Source organism: Sus scrofa, chromosome 9, assembly GCF_054392235.1.
Source record: "Sus scrofa isolate SSC_HxYL_T2T_F1_AM1 chromosome 9, Sscrofa_HxYL_maternal_Yorkshire_Landrace_v2.0, whole genome shotgun sequence".
Taxonomy (NCBI): domain Eukaryota; kingdom Metazoa; phylum Chordata; class Mammalia; order Artiodactyla; family Suidae; genus Sus; species Sus scrofa.
Genome location: NC_139391.1, coordinates 125,884,896 through 125,901,635, shown reverse-complemented (window position 1 = coordinate 125,901,635; position 16,740 = coordinate 125,884,896). Strand labels below are relative to the sequence as shown.

Here is a 16,740-nt window from a genome sequence, read left to right as displayed (position 1 = left end):
TAAAAACAACAATAAAATGTAACCAGATATCACTGTTGTAAATGGGATAATTTAAGTAAATAAGATTATGTACATAAATCAACTAGTAGAAGGGGTAGCCCATGATAGGACTTTTTTTTTTTTTGGTCTTTTTGTCTTTTTGGGGCTGCACTGGTGGCATATGGAGGTTCCCAGGCTAGGGGTCGAATCAGAGCTGTAGCCACCGGCCTACACCACAGCCACAGCAACTCGGGACCCAATTCTCATCTGCAACCTACACCACAGCTCACAGCAATGCTGGATCCTTAATCCTCTGAGCATGCCAGGGATTGAACCCTCGTCCATACGGGTGCTAGTCAGGTTCATTAACCACTGAGCCTCGACAGGAACTCCCATAACAGGACTTTTTAAACATACTTCCTTTCTCCTCCCTGCCCCTCTGTTTACTGTCTAGAATACTAAAATATTACAGTAGCTTCCTATCTAGTCTCTTTGTCTCCGAACTCGATAAAGTATCTTCAATTTTGCTATCAGCATAGCATTCCAAATCTATTTCCCTCAAAAGCATTCTTTTTTTTTTTTTTTTTTTTTTTTTTTTTGTCTTGTTGTTGTTGTTGCTATTTCTTTGGGCCGCTCCCACGGCATATGGAGGTTCCCAGGCTAGGGGTCTAATCGGAGCTGTAGCCACTGGCCTACGCCAGAGCCACAGCAACGCGGGATCCGAGCCGCGTCTGCAACCTACACCACAGCTCACTGCAACGCCGGATCGTTAACCCACTGAGGAAGCGCAGGGACCGAACCCGCAACCTCATGGTTCCTAGTCGGATTCGTTAACCACTGCGCCACAATGGGAACTCCCCTCAAAAGCATTCTAATTAATTAATAATGGCAAGATGTTCAAACTCATTAAATATCAAATTGCCAGTTAAAACTCTCCTAAGTCAAATCACCTATGAGCTCATCAAAGGAATTTGGGTGATTCATGCAGATCAAAGCAGTGTATAATACATGTGAAGCATATGCCAAGGGTATAAACTCAGAACTTAGAAGTATAAAGTAGGGAGGACGTCATTACAAGTTGGGTATTTTTTGTTTTGTTTTGTTTGCTTTTTAGGGCCGAACCCTGTGGCATATGGAGGTTCCTGGGCTTGGGGTCGAATCAGAGCTACAGCTATAGCAACGCAGTGCTTTACAACCTGGCCCAAATTTTGTTTTCCTTTCTATCATACCCCAAGGGGCACAGATGCCAATCAAGTATCATTTCCAAGAAACAGTGGAAGTTTCTTAACCGTTTAAGCATCATCCCTCTGTTCAAGCTGGGGTCCCCCCTCCATACCAGGAACACATCTTACCCAGCACAGAGTAATAAATAAGTAGCTAAACCAACCTCCACCTTTCCCGCAGCTTCTCTTCCCTTACGTCATCCATTTCTTTCTCTCTCCCCATCTTTCCAACTGACCCAACTAAATCATATAATAATTTGAGTCACAATATAGAAAGCAGAGTAGTAGGATATTCTCTTCAAAACAAAGTTTCTACTTAAATCCTGGAACCAACCGTCCCCTCCATGCCCCCTCCGTCCCTCCCCACCGCCCCCATCCCTTTGTTTCCCCCTCTACTTTCTGTTCCTCTTTGGGTTTGTGATGCTCTATTAAAAAAAATTCCCCTCGTACCTCGGATTTTTTAAATAAATAGCAAGGATAGCAGGCATGGATTGCCCTTAAACTTATCTGAAAATTCCCCTTCCAAGCAGAACACAGTAAGGCCTTTGTATTCTTGCTGGGAAAGGGACAAGAAGCAAAAGGGGAACAGAGGAGAATCAGAACAGGAATCGGGGGTGCCCAGCTGTTTAGAGGAGCAAGGGTCAGGAATATGCTAGTAAGCCATTAAAGCAAAATTTCCTTGTTTTAATGACTACATTTACCAGAATGGGTCCTTAAAAACAACACACGTACCTATATATTAGACGTTTTCTTTTGTTAGCTGAAATTATAAATTATCCCTCAGATAAGTACAAGTACTACTTACCAAATAATCAAGTCTTTAAAAAATTTCTGGAGTTCCCATTGTGACTCAGCGGTAATGAGCCCGACTAGTATCCCTGAGGATTCGGGTTCGACCCCTGCCCTCACTCAGCGGACTAAGCTGCATACATCACAGACCCGGCTTGGACCCGCGTCTGATGTGGCTATGGCTGTAGCCCTGGCCTGGGAACTTCCATATGCTGCGGGTGCAGCCCAAGTAAGTAAATAAATACACAACCTTTGATAATTATTAATTGGAAAAGACAAATTACTAATTGGAAAAGACATTCACCAGAAAACAGCGTGATCACTGTATTAAAGTCTTACACAGGTGACCTAGTGGAATCAGGAAAAACAAGTAAAACAAAATGTAACCCACGATTAACTAGGAATCTAGACCCACAATTTCAAGTGTATAAATACACCTTTTGAATACCACTTTATAAAGCAATGTAAAGTGGTTACATTGGAGAAGTCATATTTCTATACCTCTGACACTGGGGGTGGGGGAGAGTTATCTCAATGTTATGAAAACAGGTACTTGTACTAAAATTTCCAGTGAGAGCACCATCCCTGGACTCGAAAAGGGCTGGATAACAAAACAGTGTTGGATCTCCCACAAATGAGATGACAGCAAAAATCATTATACCTCAGGATTGGAAAAAAACTGAAAAACTAGCTCTCCCAATAACAAAGACACAAATATCAAAGTGAGTGTAAACAATCCTGCATATGTGCATGAAATATAACTAAAAAAATCTAAATTTAAAGTATTCTATATAAATGTATATATGCACACATGCACATGTAACTAAAGACAAAACAGGGCTATTTCATCTACATCATCAGATGTTTACATATTCAAGTTGCCCAATAACTTTTGGGAGTGAACTTCTTATTGGGAAAAAAAAGAGGCTGCCCTCCATCTGAAGTTGACTTACATTCAGAAAGAGCCAATATTACATTTGATTTTTTTTTTTTTTTTTTTTGCTTTTTTTTGTCTCTTCAGGGGCCGCACCCATGGCATATGGAGGATCCCAGGCTAGAGGTCTAACTGGAGCTGTAGCCAACAGCCTACATCGCAGCCACAGCAATGCCAGATCGGAGCCACGTCTTCGACCTGCACCACAGCTCACGGCAATGCCGGATCCTTAACCCCTGAGTGAAGCCAGGGATCGAACCCGCAACCTCATGGATCCTAGCTGGATTGTTTCCACTGTGCCACGATGGGAAATCCTAGATTTCTTTTTTTTTTTTTAAGTGCTCTGTCCTCCAGAATTTCCTGAGGGTACTGCTTAATTCTGACTTGTAGACTGTTTGCCTGAAATGACTTGATTTAGTTATTTGTGACTTGATACTTATTCCACATCCCTAACAGGAAATCTACTTCCAGAATCAGATTCAATGTTTAGTGGGAGCCTATTATTTACTATAAATCATGACAGATACTTTCATAAGGCACCTGCACAGGCATTCAACTGTATCATGTTCACTAAAACCGAGTTTTACTGGAAAAAGCCAGAAAATGAGTGATGGATGACAGCACAGAAGAAAACAATCTAGTTCTTATGTAGGGTGACAAGACGGCAGACCTTATTTTCCTGTTCCATAGTAAGGTAGTATCAACTGATAAAAAAGGTAAATCATCTTTTAAATAATATACCACTAAAAACTGTACTGAATAGGAGTTCCCGTTGTGGCTCAGCAGGTTAAGAACCTGATTAGCATCCAAGCGAATGCAGGTTCAATCCCTGACCTTGCTTGGTGGGTTATGGATCAGGCGTTGCCAAAAGCTGCGGCGTAGGTCACAGATATGGATCAGATCTGACTTGCTGTGGCTGTGGCATTGCTGTGGCTATGGCGCTGGCTGGAAGCTGCAGCTCTGATTTGACCCCTAGCCCAGGAACTTCCATATGCCATGGGGTTGCCCCAAAAATACAAAAAGTAAAAAAATAAAAAACAAAAACTGTACTGAATGAAACTCTTTCCTTTACAATTCTATACTTTTGTTTCTGGAAAAGGGAGTTACTTACCTCTGCCTCTGCTGTCAATTGTATCTTCTTTGCTATCAACTGTTTTAAATTAATCTGACCTAAGGAAAGAAAAAAAACGTAATTTTTAAATTGATAGAGACAGCTACCTATCAGAATTATCTAAATCATGAAGGTGAAAAACAAGCGAAATGGGAGTTCCCACTGTGGCTCAGCAGATTAAGAACCCAACATAGTGTCTGTGAGGATGCAGGTTCAATCCCTGGCCTCGCCTCAGTAGGTTGAGGATTCAGCATTGCCAAAGGCTATGGCATAGGTCACAGATCAGCTCAGATCTAGCACTGCTGTGGCTGTGGCATAGACTGGCAGCTGCAGCTTCAATTTGACCACTAGCCTGGGAACGAACATATGCCGCAGGAGTGACCATAAAAAGAAAAAAAAATAATAAGCAAAATGGATAAATAAGGTCCTACGGTATAGTACAGGGAACTATATCCAATCCCTGGGATAGAACCTGATCGAATAGAATTGGCACAACACTGTAAATCAACAACACTTTAATTTAAAAAAGTTTGAATAAAAAAAATAAGATTAAAAAAATGCCAAAAATGGAGTTCCCGTTGTGGCGCAGTGGTTAACGAATCCGACTAGGAACCATGAGGTTGCGGGTTCGGTCCCTGCCCTTGCTCAGTGGGTTAAGGATTCGGGCATTGCCATGAGCTGTGGTGTAGGTTGCAGACGTGGCTCGGATTCCGAGTTGCTGTGGCTCTGGCGTAGGCCGGAGGCTACAGCTCCAATTGGACCCCTAGCCTGGGAACCTCCATATGCCGCGGGAGCGGCCCAAGAAATAGCAAAAAGACAAAAAAAAAAAAAAAAAAGCCAAAAATGATGACTATGTAAATAAACTTCAGTACAACCACAAAACATGACACAGCTCTTAAAAATGAAGTATGACCAATATTAACAGAAAATTTATACATGACAATGCTTAGTTGGAAAAAAACCAAAACTATATGTACACATAGTAATTACAACTATATAAATCATAGGATGCTGTAAGATCCACTCCTGATAGTATAGCAAGTTAGACTCTCTGAAGAGATTCTGCACCTATGATAGGTACAGGGTACAAGCAATGGTAGGAAAATTAGAAAAACTGCATTTCATGAAAATTTAAAAAAAATTTTTTTTTTTTTTTTTTCCTGCAAAAGACACCATCAAGAAAGTAAGACAGCCCACAAAATGAAGGGAAAAAACTGCAAATCTGATCAGGAAATTGCAACCAGAATGTGAAGAACTTTTAAAACTTACTAATAAACACAAGTAAGTCCAATGCAAGTATCTAAACAGACATGTCTCCAAAAAAAATAGACAAATGGTCACACCATTTGAAAAGATGCTCAGTCTTTCAAAAGGGAAATGCATCAGGGAAATGCAAATCAAATCCACAAAGAAGTATCACTTCAGATCCACTAAGACGGCCTTAATCAAAAACACTTTCAAGTGTTGGCCACTGTACACCTTAAGCTTATAGGATGTTATGTATCAATTATCTCAATAAAGTTAAAAAAGAGCTGTGCAAACAAGAAATTGAGAAGAGTGTTATTTCAGGGATTGGGTATGATAGCTTTTCTGTAATACAATTAGAGAAGTGTTTATAAACACTGGTAACAGTGATGTTTATAACACACATGCTTGGTACAAATAAAAACAGGGGTTTTTTTTTGTTTGGTTTGTTTGCTTGTTTTGCTTCTTAGGACTATACCCATGACACATGCAGGTTCCCAGGCTAGGGGTCCAATCGGAGCTGTAGCTGCCGGCCTACACCACAGCCACAGCAACGCCAGATCTGAGCTGTGTCTCTGACCCACACCACAGCTCACAACAAGGCCGGATCCTTAACCCACTGAGTGGGGCCAAGGATCAAGCCTGCGTCCCCATGGATACCAGTCAGATTTGTTTCCACTGAGCCACGACGGGAATTCCTCATTACATATCCTTCTACATCATTTTTATTGGTCTAGCACTCTATTTTTTTATGGCTGAAATAGAAATGTAATCTTCTAACAGACATTTAGACTGTACCTTTTCACAATATATCACTTGGAAAAAAAGTATGGAAAACGTGAAGGTTTAAAATGCATCTGATAAGAGTGCTAAGGAGAGATAAAAGTTGAAGTAATAACGGCTAAGAACTTTCCAGAAGTGTTAAAAAATGCCAGTCCTCAAATAAAGACCAAAGAAACCCAAGCAGACTAAGATATATAGCGAAACTCTGTAACAGAGATTTAAAAACAAACAAACCAAAAAACTCTGAAAAGCAGCCAGAAAGAAAATATCACCTTCAAGAGAACTGCAATTATGCTGAATATCTGACTCATCAACATAAACAACAGAAGCCTACAGATAGTGAAATAGTATCTTCAACTGTTGAAAGTGGTGGCATTTAGCGTTTATGACTGGGAAGGAGGCTGGAGGTCACATTATGAAGCATCTGTGTGTATCTCAAGGGCTTTGAGGAAACTAGGAATTCTAAGCAGAAAAGTAACTGATCTGATATTAGCAAATCCCACTCCCTGGCAGGAGAGGAAGACGGGATCACGTAAGAGAAATGCAGTAAGTCTAGACAAGAGATGACGTTGCCTGAATTCTCCTGCGGCAGAGGGTTAAGGATCTGGCATTGTCAGTCACTGCAGCAGCTAAAAAAAAAAAAAAAAAAAAAAGAAAAAAAAATGATGTTGCTATAAGCCAAAACAATGGCGATGAGAATGGATAGGGGAGGATATATTTTGAAGATATTCAGAAATTGGTGATTTATTAGATAGGAAATGAGAGTAAGACAAATACTTATTTGACTTTTTTTATTTAGTTCTCTACTATCCATGATGAGACCAGGGTTTCATAAATAAGCTATTTATTACTTCATAAATAAAAGAATACATAAGCTTCTCCCATTCATAACCATAAGGGGATGGGGAAGAAGACATTAAATCAGATTAATTCTCACTACTTGTGCATCATTTCCAAAAAGAATCTGTCTATCCATAAATAACATAACCATTGTTATGAACTGGCTTTGACCGAGTCAGGGACTGGAAAACAAAACAAGTTTTTTTCTCACTTAAGAGTTTCTGAAGGCCCCACTCCAAAGGGCAGTAAAGTTAATATAAGTCAAAGAAAAATATATTGGAGTTTCCGTTGTGACTCAGCAGAAAGGAATCTGACTGGTATCCACAAGGATACGGGTTCAATCCCTGACCCTGCTCAGTGAGTCAAGGATTCAGTGTTGCTGTGAGCTGTGGTGTAGGTCTCAGACGTGGCTTGGATCTGGCCCTGCTGTGGCTCTGGTGTAGGCCATCAGCTGTAGCTCTGATTCACCCCCTGGCCTGGGAACGTCCATATGCCACAGGTGCGGCCCTAAAAAGCAAAACAAAACAACAACAACAACAAAAAGAAAAATATATTAAAATGCCAATTCAGGAGTTCCCGTCGGGGCTCAGTGGTTAACGAATCCAACTAGGAACAATGAGGTTGCGAGTTCAATCCCTGGCCTCACTCAGTGGGTTGAGGATCTGGTGTTGCCATGAGCTGTGGTGTAGGTCACAGATGTAGCTCGGGTCCCTCGTTTCCGTGGCTACGGCGTAGGCCAGAGGCTACAGCTCCAATTCAATCCCTAGCCTGGGAACCTCCATGTGCTGCAGGAGCGGCCTTAGAAAGGACAAAAAAAAAAAAAAAAAAAAAAAAGCCAATTCAACTCATTTTCCGTGACCTTAAAATTAATCTCATACAGTATTTTAAAAAATTACTTTCTTGCTAACCCCCCAAATTTAAATTAAATTTAATGTTATAAAAATCAAATGAATAATGCCTAAAAGGTAACATTCAATGATATAAAGAACTATATACACCAACCACTAAGTCACCACAAGGTCTCTACAGTTCTAAAATAATTACCCTGAAATAGTGATAAGCCAGGACTGAGTGAGGGTCATGCAATTTATACCTCCATCCACTAAGATCACTGATAGTTAACTGGCAATATCTAATTAGTAGACCCAATGGTAAATCCTTAAAGAAAACCAGATTTCATTTTTTCCTAACTCTCTGATCTCCAAGAAATCAGGCTTGTAACATTTATCCTCAGAAACACTCCTTCACACTTGTCAAGTCTATAACTCTGAACTGAATATTTAAAAATTTACTCCTAAATTCCAGTCGTGGCTCAGCAGGTTAAGAACCCAGCTAGCATCCATGACGATGCTGGTTCGATCCCTTGCCTTGCTTAAGAATCAATCCAGCATTGTCACAAGCTGCGTCTTAGGTCACAGATGTGGCTTGGATCTGCCGTTGCTGTGGCTGTGGCATAGACCAGTGACAGCAGCTCCAATTTGACCCCAGAGCAGGAACTTCCATATCCTGCAGGTGTGGCCCCAAAAAGAAAAAGTTTACTCCTTGGAGTTTCCCTGTGGTTCAGTGAGTTAACGATCTGGCATTGTCACTGCTGTGTCTCTGGTGATAGCTGTGGCACAATTTCCACCCCTGGCCCAGGCACTTCCGCATACTACAGACATGGCCCCAAAAAAAAAAAAAAAATTACGTTTTGAAGTATCAGAAATCTTTTTTGGGGGGCAGGGGGGTCTGCACCTGCCACATATGGAAGTTCCCAGGCTAGGGACTGAATGGAAGCTGCAGTTGCAGGGCTACAACACAGCCACAGGCACGCCAGCTCCAAGCCGCATCTACAACCTATACCATAGCTCAGGTCCTTAACCCACTGAGCGAGGCCGGGAATCAAACCTGCGTCCTCATGGATGCTCATCAGATTTGTTTCCACTGAGCCATGATGGGAACTCCTGAAGTATGAGAAATCTAATCTGAACCATTTTGATGAAGACCTTGGCAAAATTATCACATGCTTTACCACTTTAAAAAAAAGAGAGTCTATTCCATACATAATCTTTATGTCAAGTAAGAGCGATCAGTTACTGTACTGTGCTACTAACTGATACCTTCAGTAGAACTGAAATGAAAGCAATGCAGCCTACTAAACAAGCCCCGGGAGTTGGACCTCTCTACTCGGGCTGCTTCTTCATGGCTCTTCACCACATCTGCTTCTGTAACTATCCTACTGTGCCAGATTTACTGCCAGTGTCACCCAGAAGGAAAAGACAAATAACCAAGTTTATTAAATTGGTAACTCAGAGTTCCTGCCATGGTGCCATAGGTTAGGAATCCAACTGAAGGAGTTCCAACAGGACTGGAGGCATCTTGGGAGCACTGGGTCTCAGGAGCACTGGGACACAGGTTCAATCCCCAACCCCTGCACAGCGGGTTAAGGATCCAGCATCACTGGAGCTGTAGCTCGCTCAGGTAGCAGCTGAGGTTTGGATTTAATCCCTGGCCCAAGAACTTCCTTATGTCACAGGCGTGGCCATAAAAAGAAAAAAAAGTTAACTCATTTATTCTCTCAATTATACATTCACTCACTGGATAAAAACTTTTTTTTTTGTCTTTTTGCCATTTCTAGGGCCGAACCTGCAGGATATGGAGGTTCCCAGGCTAGGGGTCCAATCGGAGCTGTAGCCGCCGGCCTACACCACAGCCACAGCAACATGGGATCCGAGCTGCATCTGCAACCCACACCACAGCTCACGGCAACGCCAGATCCTTAACCCACTGAGCAAGGCCAGGGATCGAACACGCAACCTCATGGTTCCTAGTCGGATTCATTTCCACTGCGCCACGACAGGAACTCCCTGTCAATACTTCTATTCCTAATTTATCACTATCACCAATTTCCTGGACCTACCATGCCAGATCCCAAACCCAGATACTGACTGCTATCTGTTTTCTCTGATTTTAAATTGCCATGCACCACAGAAATAATTAAGAAAATAGGCCCATTATTGGAGTTATGGTCATGGCTCAGTGGTTAATGAACCCCAACTAGTATCCATGAGGACGTGGTTCGATCCCTGGCCTCACTCAGTGGGCTAAAGATCTGGCATTGCCATGAGCTGTGGTGTAGGTTGCAGCTGTGGCGGGGATCCTGCATTGCTGTGGCTGTGTCATAGGCGGGCAGCTAGAGCTCCTAGTAGAGCCCTAGCCTGGGAACTTCCATATGCTACAGGTGTGGCCCTAAAAGAACAAAAAATAAACAAATAAAAAAATCAGGGCTTTATCTATAGTAACTAAATTCCTAAAGATGGAGTTCCCTGGTGGCCTAGAGGTTGTCACTGATGTGGCTTAGGTTTGACCCCTGGCCCAGAAACTTCCACAGGCCAAGGATGCAGCCAAAAAAAAAAAGAAAAAAAAAGAAGGAATTTCCTAAAGATGACTAAGGAGTACCAGGCAGTGACTAAATAACTACTTTTTTCAAGTTTCAGTTTTTTTAACTAGCATTGTCTTTGTCTCCTTGTGGCAAGTACAGAATTAGCTAATGTGTAGGCACTGACTAGCAGGTTTTTACTGCCTAGAGAAGTTCTAACTCATTTTAAAATACTGATTATTTTCTAAAAAACTCTCATTGACCACGCCTTGGAAGACCTTATCCCAGCTTCACCTTGTTCCAGAGATACAAGTCATCTAAAAGTGTCAAGTAAAAGCCATCCTCATTTATTTATTTATTTATTTATTTTTGGTGGAAAGCCGTCTTTTATGTCCACTGAATGGCAGGTTTAAGAGTAGCCCTTGACAGTCAATCATTTACTGATCTCAGAAGCAAAAGGGGAGATAAAAAAAAAAAGTATAATCCATGTACATCCTCTATAGTTCCACTGACCTCAAAAACCTCTCAAAATTCTCTACTAATCACAAAGCTACAATACTACATAAAAATGGAATGTGAACTAGAAATGAGGGTCAGTTTATAAAGACCATCAAGAAGAAAAGGAGATTTAATAGATAATGTTGAAACAATTGGCTAGTCATTTTGAAAAACTGTAAAAATTAGATTCCTAACTCACTTATCATTTATCACTTAAATTTACCAACGTAAATTTCAAATGGCTCAAATATCTGAATCTAAAAGACAACCATAAAACTAAAAAAAATTCACCCATTTCCTTTTTCATAATCTTGAATGGATTTCTAAGCATAACAAAAATCTAAAAGCAATGAAAGAATTAGGTGATTACCTAAGAATTAAACATGTTTTTTTTTTTTTTTTTTTTTGCTATTTCTTGGGCCGCTCCCGCGGCATATGGAGGTTCCCAGGCTAGGGGTCCAATCGGAGCTGTAGCCACCGGCCTACGCCAGACCCACAGCAACGAGGGATCCGAGCCGCGTCTGTGACCTACACCACAGCTCACGGCAACGCCGGACCCTTAACCCACTGAGCAAGGGCAGGGACTAAACCCGCAACATCATGGTTCCTAGTCAGATTCGTTAACCACTGCGCCACGACGGGAACTCCAGAATTAAACATGTTAAGGCACGCTATAAGCAAAGTCAAAAGACAAATGGCTGGTTAAAAAATATTCACAGTATATGATAGTCAAAGAAGAAATTTCCTTAATAAAGAAAGAACTCTTGTGAGTTTCCCTTGTGGTGTAGCAGCTTAAATATCCAGCTTGTCACTGCAGCTATCCCGATTGCTGCTGTGACACAAGTTCGATCCCTGGTCCAAGAACCTCCACATTCAGCAGGCATGGGAAAGAAAAGGAAAGAAAGGAAGAAAGGAAGGCAAATAGGAAGGGAGGGAGGAAAGGAAGGTAAGGAAGGAAGGGAGAATTCTTCACAGAATAAAAGAAAAATAATAGCCATCGGATAGGGAACAAAAATGGGCAAAGGAAATGCACAGGGCTTCTGAAGAAAAAATACAGTAAATACATGGAAAAGGGAACAAACTTATGCTATATGCTATACTGTTTTGCACCCCTCAAATTAGCAATTAAATTAGCAATTAAAAAAATACATGGAAAAGGGAACAAATTTATGCTATATGCTATTTTGCACCCCTCAAATTAGCAATTAAATTAGCAATTAAAAAAATACATGGAAAAGGGAACAAATTTGCACCCCTCATATTAGCAATTAAAAAAAAAAAGATTGTTAAAACACACTGACAAAAATACAGGGAAACTGGAGTTCCCACCGTGGTGCAGTGGTTAACGAAATCCGACTAGGAACCATGAGGTTGCAGGTTCGATCCCTGCCCTTGCTCAGTGGGTTAACAATCCGGCGTTGCCATGAGCTGTGGTGTAGGTCGCAGACGGCTCGGATCCCGCGCTGCTGTGGCTGTGGCGTAGGCCAGTGGCTACAGGTCCGATTCGACCCCTAGCCTGGGAACCTCCATATGCCGTGGGAGCGGCCCAAGAAATGGCAAAAAGACCAAAAAAAAAAAAAAAAACCCACAGGGAAACAATATGGGTGGGAGTGTAAACTGGTATAACATTTTTAAAAAGAAATTTAGTAATATCTGAATTTTCAGATGCAAAACTCTCTGATCCAGCAATTTCACTTTTAAGAATGTATTCTATAAGCACACTGGCACACTTAAGCAAGGATACTATTTCAAGGATGTTCTCTGCAGCAACTGTTTATAATACTGAAACCCTGGAAGCAACCCAAATGCACATCAATAAGGGATGAGTTAAATTACCAAGCATTTGTGCAACAGAATTGCTAAACAGAGACCTTTAAAAGAATCACATTTACATATATTGGATAAAAAGATATTTAAGATTTACGAAGTTTAGAAAAAGCAAGTTACAGAAGAGGTCCCAAATATGGTCCCGAATGTACAAAAAATGATTCCTTATTACCTTATGACTTTCTATAGTAGTTGAATTCTTTTCAAAGAGCATATATTACTTTGAACTGTAAAATCTGTAAGAGTTTTTCAGCAATTTGGGTGTGGTTTTTTTTTTTTTTTTTGGTCCATGCCAGGGATCAAACCCACGCCACAGCACTGACCCAAGCCTTGACCCAGCGACATCAGATCCTTAATCTTCTGCATCACAAGAGAACTGCAGCAATTTGTTTTTTAATGAAACCAATCTTCTCTTTCTTGAACAAGGACAACTGAAGAGGAAAGAGCCCCAATCTATTTATCATGAGGACAACCAATTAAAATCGTAAAAGTATGAGTAATCTATAAAAGCAATAAACTGTGATTGGTACATCCACTGGTCTACAAGTTTAAGCTATAAACCTATTTCTATTCTATAATCAAAATAATCCAGAACTATATTACTCAACCAGAGTTAATTTTGGTTGTGTTGTTTTACCATCCTACCTGTGTCAACTGTGCAGGTTGACCAGATATGCAATAAGAGAATTATCCTTACTACCATTAAACTTTCACAATATCCTATGATCTTATTTTAAAATCAACAGAGATAATGTTTTATGGAAACATCAGAAGGTCTGATGTAGATTATAAAATTTTCAGTTGATGTACTATATATAGCAGGAAACCAGAAAGGATCTAGCAGAAGAATTGCCAACACCACAGTGAGATGGCAAATGAATACTCCGAGTAAACCTAGCGCTACAGACTCATACAGAGCGCTTTCACATTTGCTCTCCTTGGTTTTGTGTAAGAAAAAAAATCTGAGCACATCTGACAGCCTATAAATCATCCATATTGGTAGTGACTACATACACACTAAGACACCAAGCCCCATTTTCTGACTTTGTCCTGCCTTTCTACTTTCGTCTTCCTATCTGTGAAAAAAACCACAAATCCATCTCTGTACCATCTTCCCCCTCTTCCTCCCAATTCTCTCTAAAAACAAACAAAACACCATACACATAACACAGCAGTGACTTAAACTCCATACCATTGAAAACCCATACCTTTTGTCCCGGCTTACTTGAAAGCCCCTTTCCAGGCTTTTCCTCCAAGGCCAAATGCAACTTCTACTTCCGCAGTGAGTCACTTCCCTCCATTCTAAAGCAATATTCCAGAGTTCCTGTCGTGGCTCAGCAGAAACGAATCCGACTAGCATCCAGGAGGATGCAGGTTTGATCCCTGGCCTCACTCAGTGGGTTAAGGATCCAGCGTTGCTATGACCTGTGCTGTAGATCGCAGACATGACTCGGATGTGGTATTGCTGAGGCTGTGGTGTAAGCCGGCAGCTAGAGCTCTGATTCGACCCCTAGCCTGCGAATCTCCATATGCCACAGGTGCAGCCCTAAAAAGACAAAAAAAAAAAAAAAAACCCAAAAACAAACAAAAAAAACCCTAAAGCAATATTCCCCTATTCCCTCCCCAGCTGGTCTCCTATACCATTTGGTTGCTATATTTATTTAATTCCTATTTATAAGATAGCTGTCTTAATCCCTGAACCCTATTAGTAGTAAACGAGTTACAATGCCTTCTATATGGATCAAAAGCAACTAGACTGACACTAGAATAACCAGGAAGGCTTAACTAACACTAGAATAACCTGTTGGCTAAAAGGCAGTAAACCAGACTTTAATCTCAGATGTATGTGTTGCAAGTAAGGGCATAATTAAAAGACTGCTAAAGGCAATTCTTATTCTAAGAGCCTAGAATGACAAGATTCAACTTTTTTCCCCCCTAGTTTTTAGGGCCGTACTAGCGGCACATGGAGGTTTCCTAGGCTAGGGGGTCCAATCAGAGCCACAGCTGCAGGCTTACACCACAGCCACAAGCAACACGGGATCCAAGCTGTGTCTGCAACCTTCACCACAGCTCACAGCAACACCAGATCCTTAACCCACTGAGCGAGGCCAGGGACTGAACCCTCAACCTCATGGTTCCTAGTCAGATTCTCTTCTTCTGTGCCACAGCGGGAACTCCTAAGATTCAACTTTTAATAAAGTTATTAAAACTATCTAAATTCCAGAATGTTCTAGATAAAACAAAGATTAAAAAAACATGAGCTCTTCAAGTTTTATATCCCCACATACTCCTTAGCAACACCACCCTAAAAAGTGTCATAAAGCTGACTTGTTGGAGTTCCTGTCGTGGTGCAGTGGTTAACAAATCTGACTAGGAACCATGAGGTTGCAGGTTCAATCCCTGGCCTTGCTCAGTGGGTTAACGATCTGGCGTTGCCGTGAGCTGTGGTGTAGGTCACTGACGGCAGCTCGGATCCCATGTTGCTGTGGCTCTGGTGTAGGCCAGTGGCTACAGCTCCAATTAGACCCCTAGCCTGGGAACCTCCATATGCCACGGGAGCGGCCCAAGAAATGGCAAAAAAAAGATGAAAATAAATAAATAAATAAATAAAGCTGATTGTTTATTTTCCCCATCGAACACTTAAAATTTGCAGTTATATTCCTGCTCCAAGGCTTGGTGACATACAACGGGATAAGACAAAAGACAAACCATTAGAAGCAAAAGACTACGACAGGCCCTCTTTTCTTTAAAATAATCAAGTTATCCTTTATGTCTTATTATTTAAAAATGAATGTACCCATTATACCTGCGCAAAACTACTCAAATGGTTTTTAGCAATCCTAATACACAAATTTGCCTCAAATATATCACACCCCAGAAAAAATTAACCACTGATCATACTTTGTTTACCCTCTTAGCATGTGAAATCTTTTCACAATTTTTTTTTAACTTATTTATTTTGGGGGCATGCTTGTGGCACCTAGAAGTTCCTGGGCCTAGGATCGAATCCCAGCTACAGCAGTGAGAATGCTGAATCCTTAACCACTAGGCCACCAGAGAACTCCAGCGTTATTTTTTAGAACAATCCTTTAAAAAAAGTTAAAAAGCTGTCAAAGCAAGTTCAGCTAGCAACTCCCATTTCTTTTAACTAATCTTTCTATAATGGAAGATAGAAATCTCTTTCTAAAATGAAGTCTTTCTGTAAGATATTCAAACTCAATCTTTTGACCTTAAAAGCTATAAAAAGTACCAATTAATATTCAATAACTTTATTGCTGCTGGTAATTAAATTATATCTCATTGTACAAAGCCTTGTTCAAGTAAATTGAACTCTATCATCTCTCAAAATGCCAGAGTTTATTCAAAAGATCACATTTTCCATGACTGAAGAAAGGTTGAAGAAACAGGCACATATTCCTACTAGGAGAGCAATACTTCCAGAGGATAATTTGGCAATACCTACCCCCAAAAATCTTATGAGCATGTATTCTCTTTGAACTAAAAACAATTTCTAGGAATATATCCAAGGAAATATCACAAACACTTGAACTTTGGCTTATCTGCACTTTCTAGAACCAACATGTTTTGCTTTTTTTTGCTTTTTAGGGCTGCACCCATGGCGTAGGGAGGTTCCAAGGCTAGGGGTCGAAGAGGAGCTACAGCTGCCAGCCTACACCAGAGCCACAGCAATGCAGTATCCAAGCCATGTCTGTGACCTACACCACAGCTCATGACAGGGATCGAACTCACAACCTCATAGTTCTTAGTTGGATTGTTTCTGCTGCGCCACGAGAGGAACTCCCAAACATGTTTTGCTTTTATCCTAAGAAAACAAGGGATGTATTCTCAATCTACTCAGCTGATCAAAGCTCTACATGGACTTGTCAGTTTTATTTATTTATTTTTTGTCTTTTTGCCATTTCTTGGGCCGCTCCCGCGGCATGTGGAGGTTCCCAGGCTAGGGGTCAAATCGCAGCTGTAGCTGCCAGCCTATGCCAGAGCCACAGCAACACAGGATCCGAGCAGCGTCTGCGACCTACACCACAGCTCACGGCAACGCCGGATCCTTAACCCCACTGAGCAAGGCCAGGGTCCAAACCCGCAACCTCATGGTTCCTAGTCGGATTCGTTAACCACTGCGCCACGACGGGAA

At 41.2% G+C, this 16,740-nt stretch overlaps 1 protein-coding gene across 2 annotated transcripts in view; it reads right to left on the bottom strand.

The window, feature by feature from the left end:
* Window positions 1-16,740, bottom strand: part of SOAT1 (sterol O-acyltransferase 1) — a 67,871-nt gene that overhangs the window by 34,740 nt on the left and 16,391 nt on the right. For both annotated transcript variants that reach the window (XM_003357556.6, XM_021063736.2), the window contains exon 3: window positions 4,037-4,095. In XM_003357556.6, the coding sequence (XP_003357604.3) occupies window positions 4,037-4,095 (59 nt within the window). The remainder of the gene's footprint in view (window positions 1-4,036; window positions 4,096-16,740) is intronic.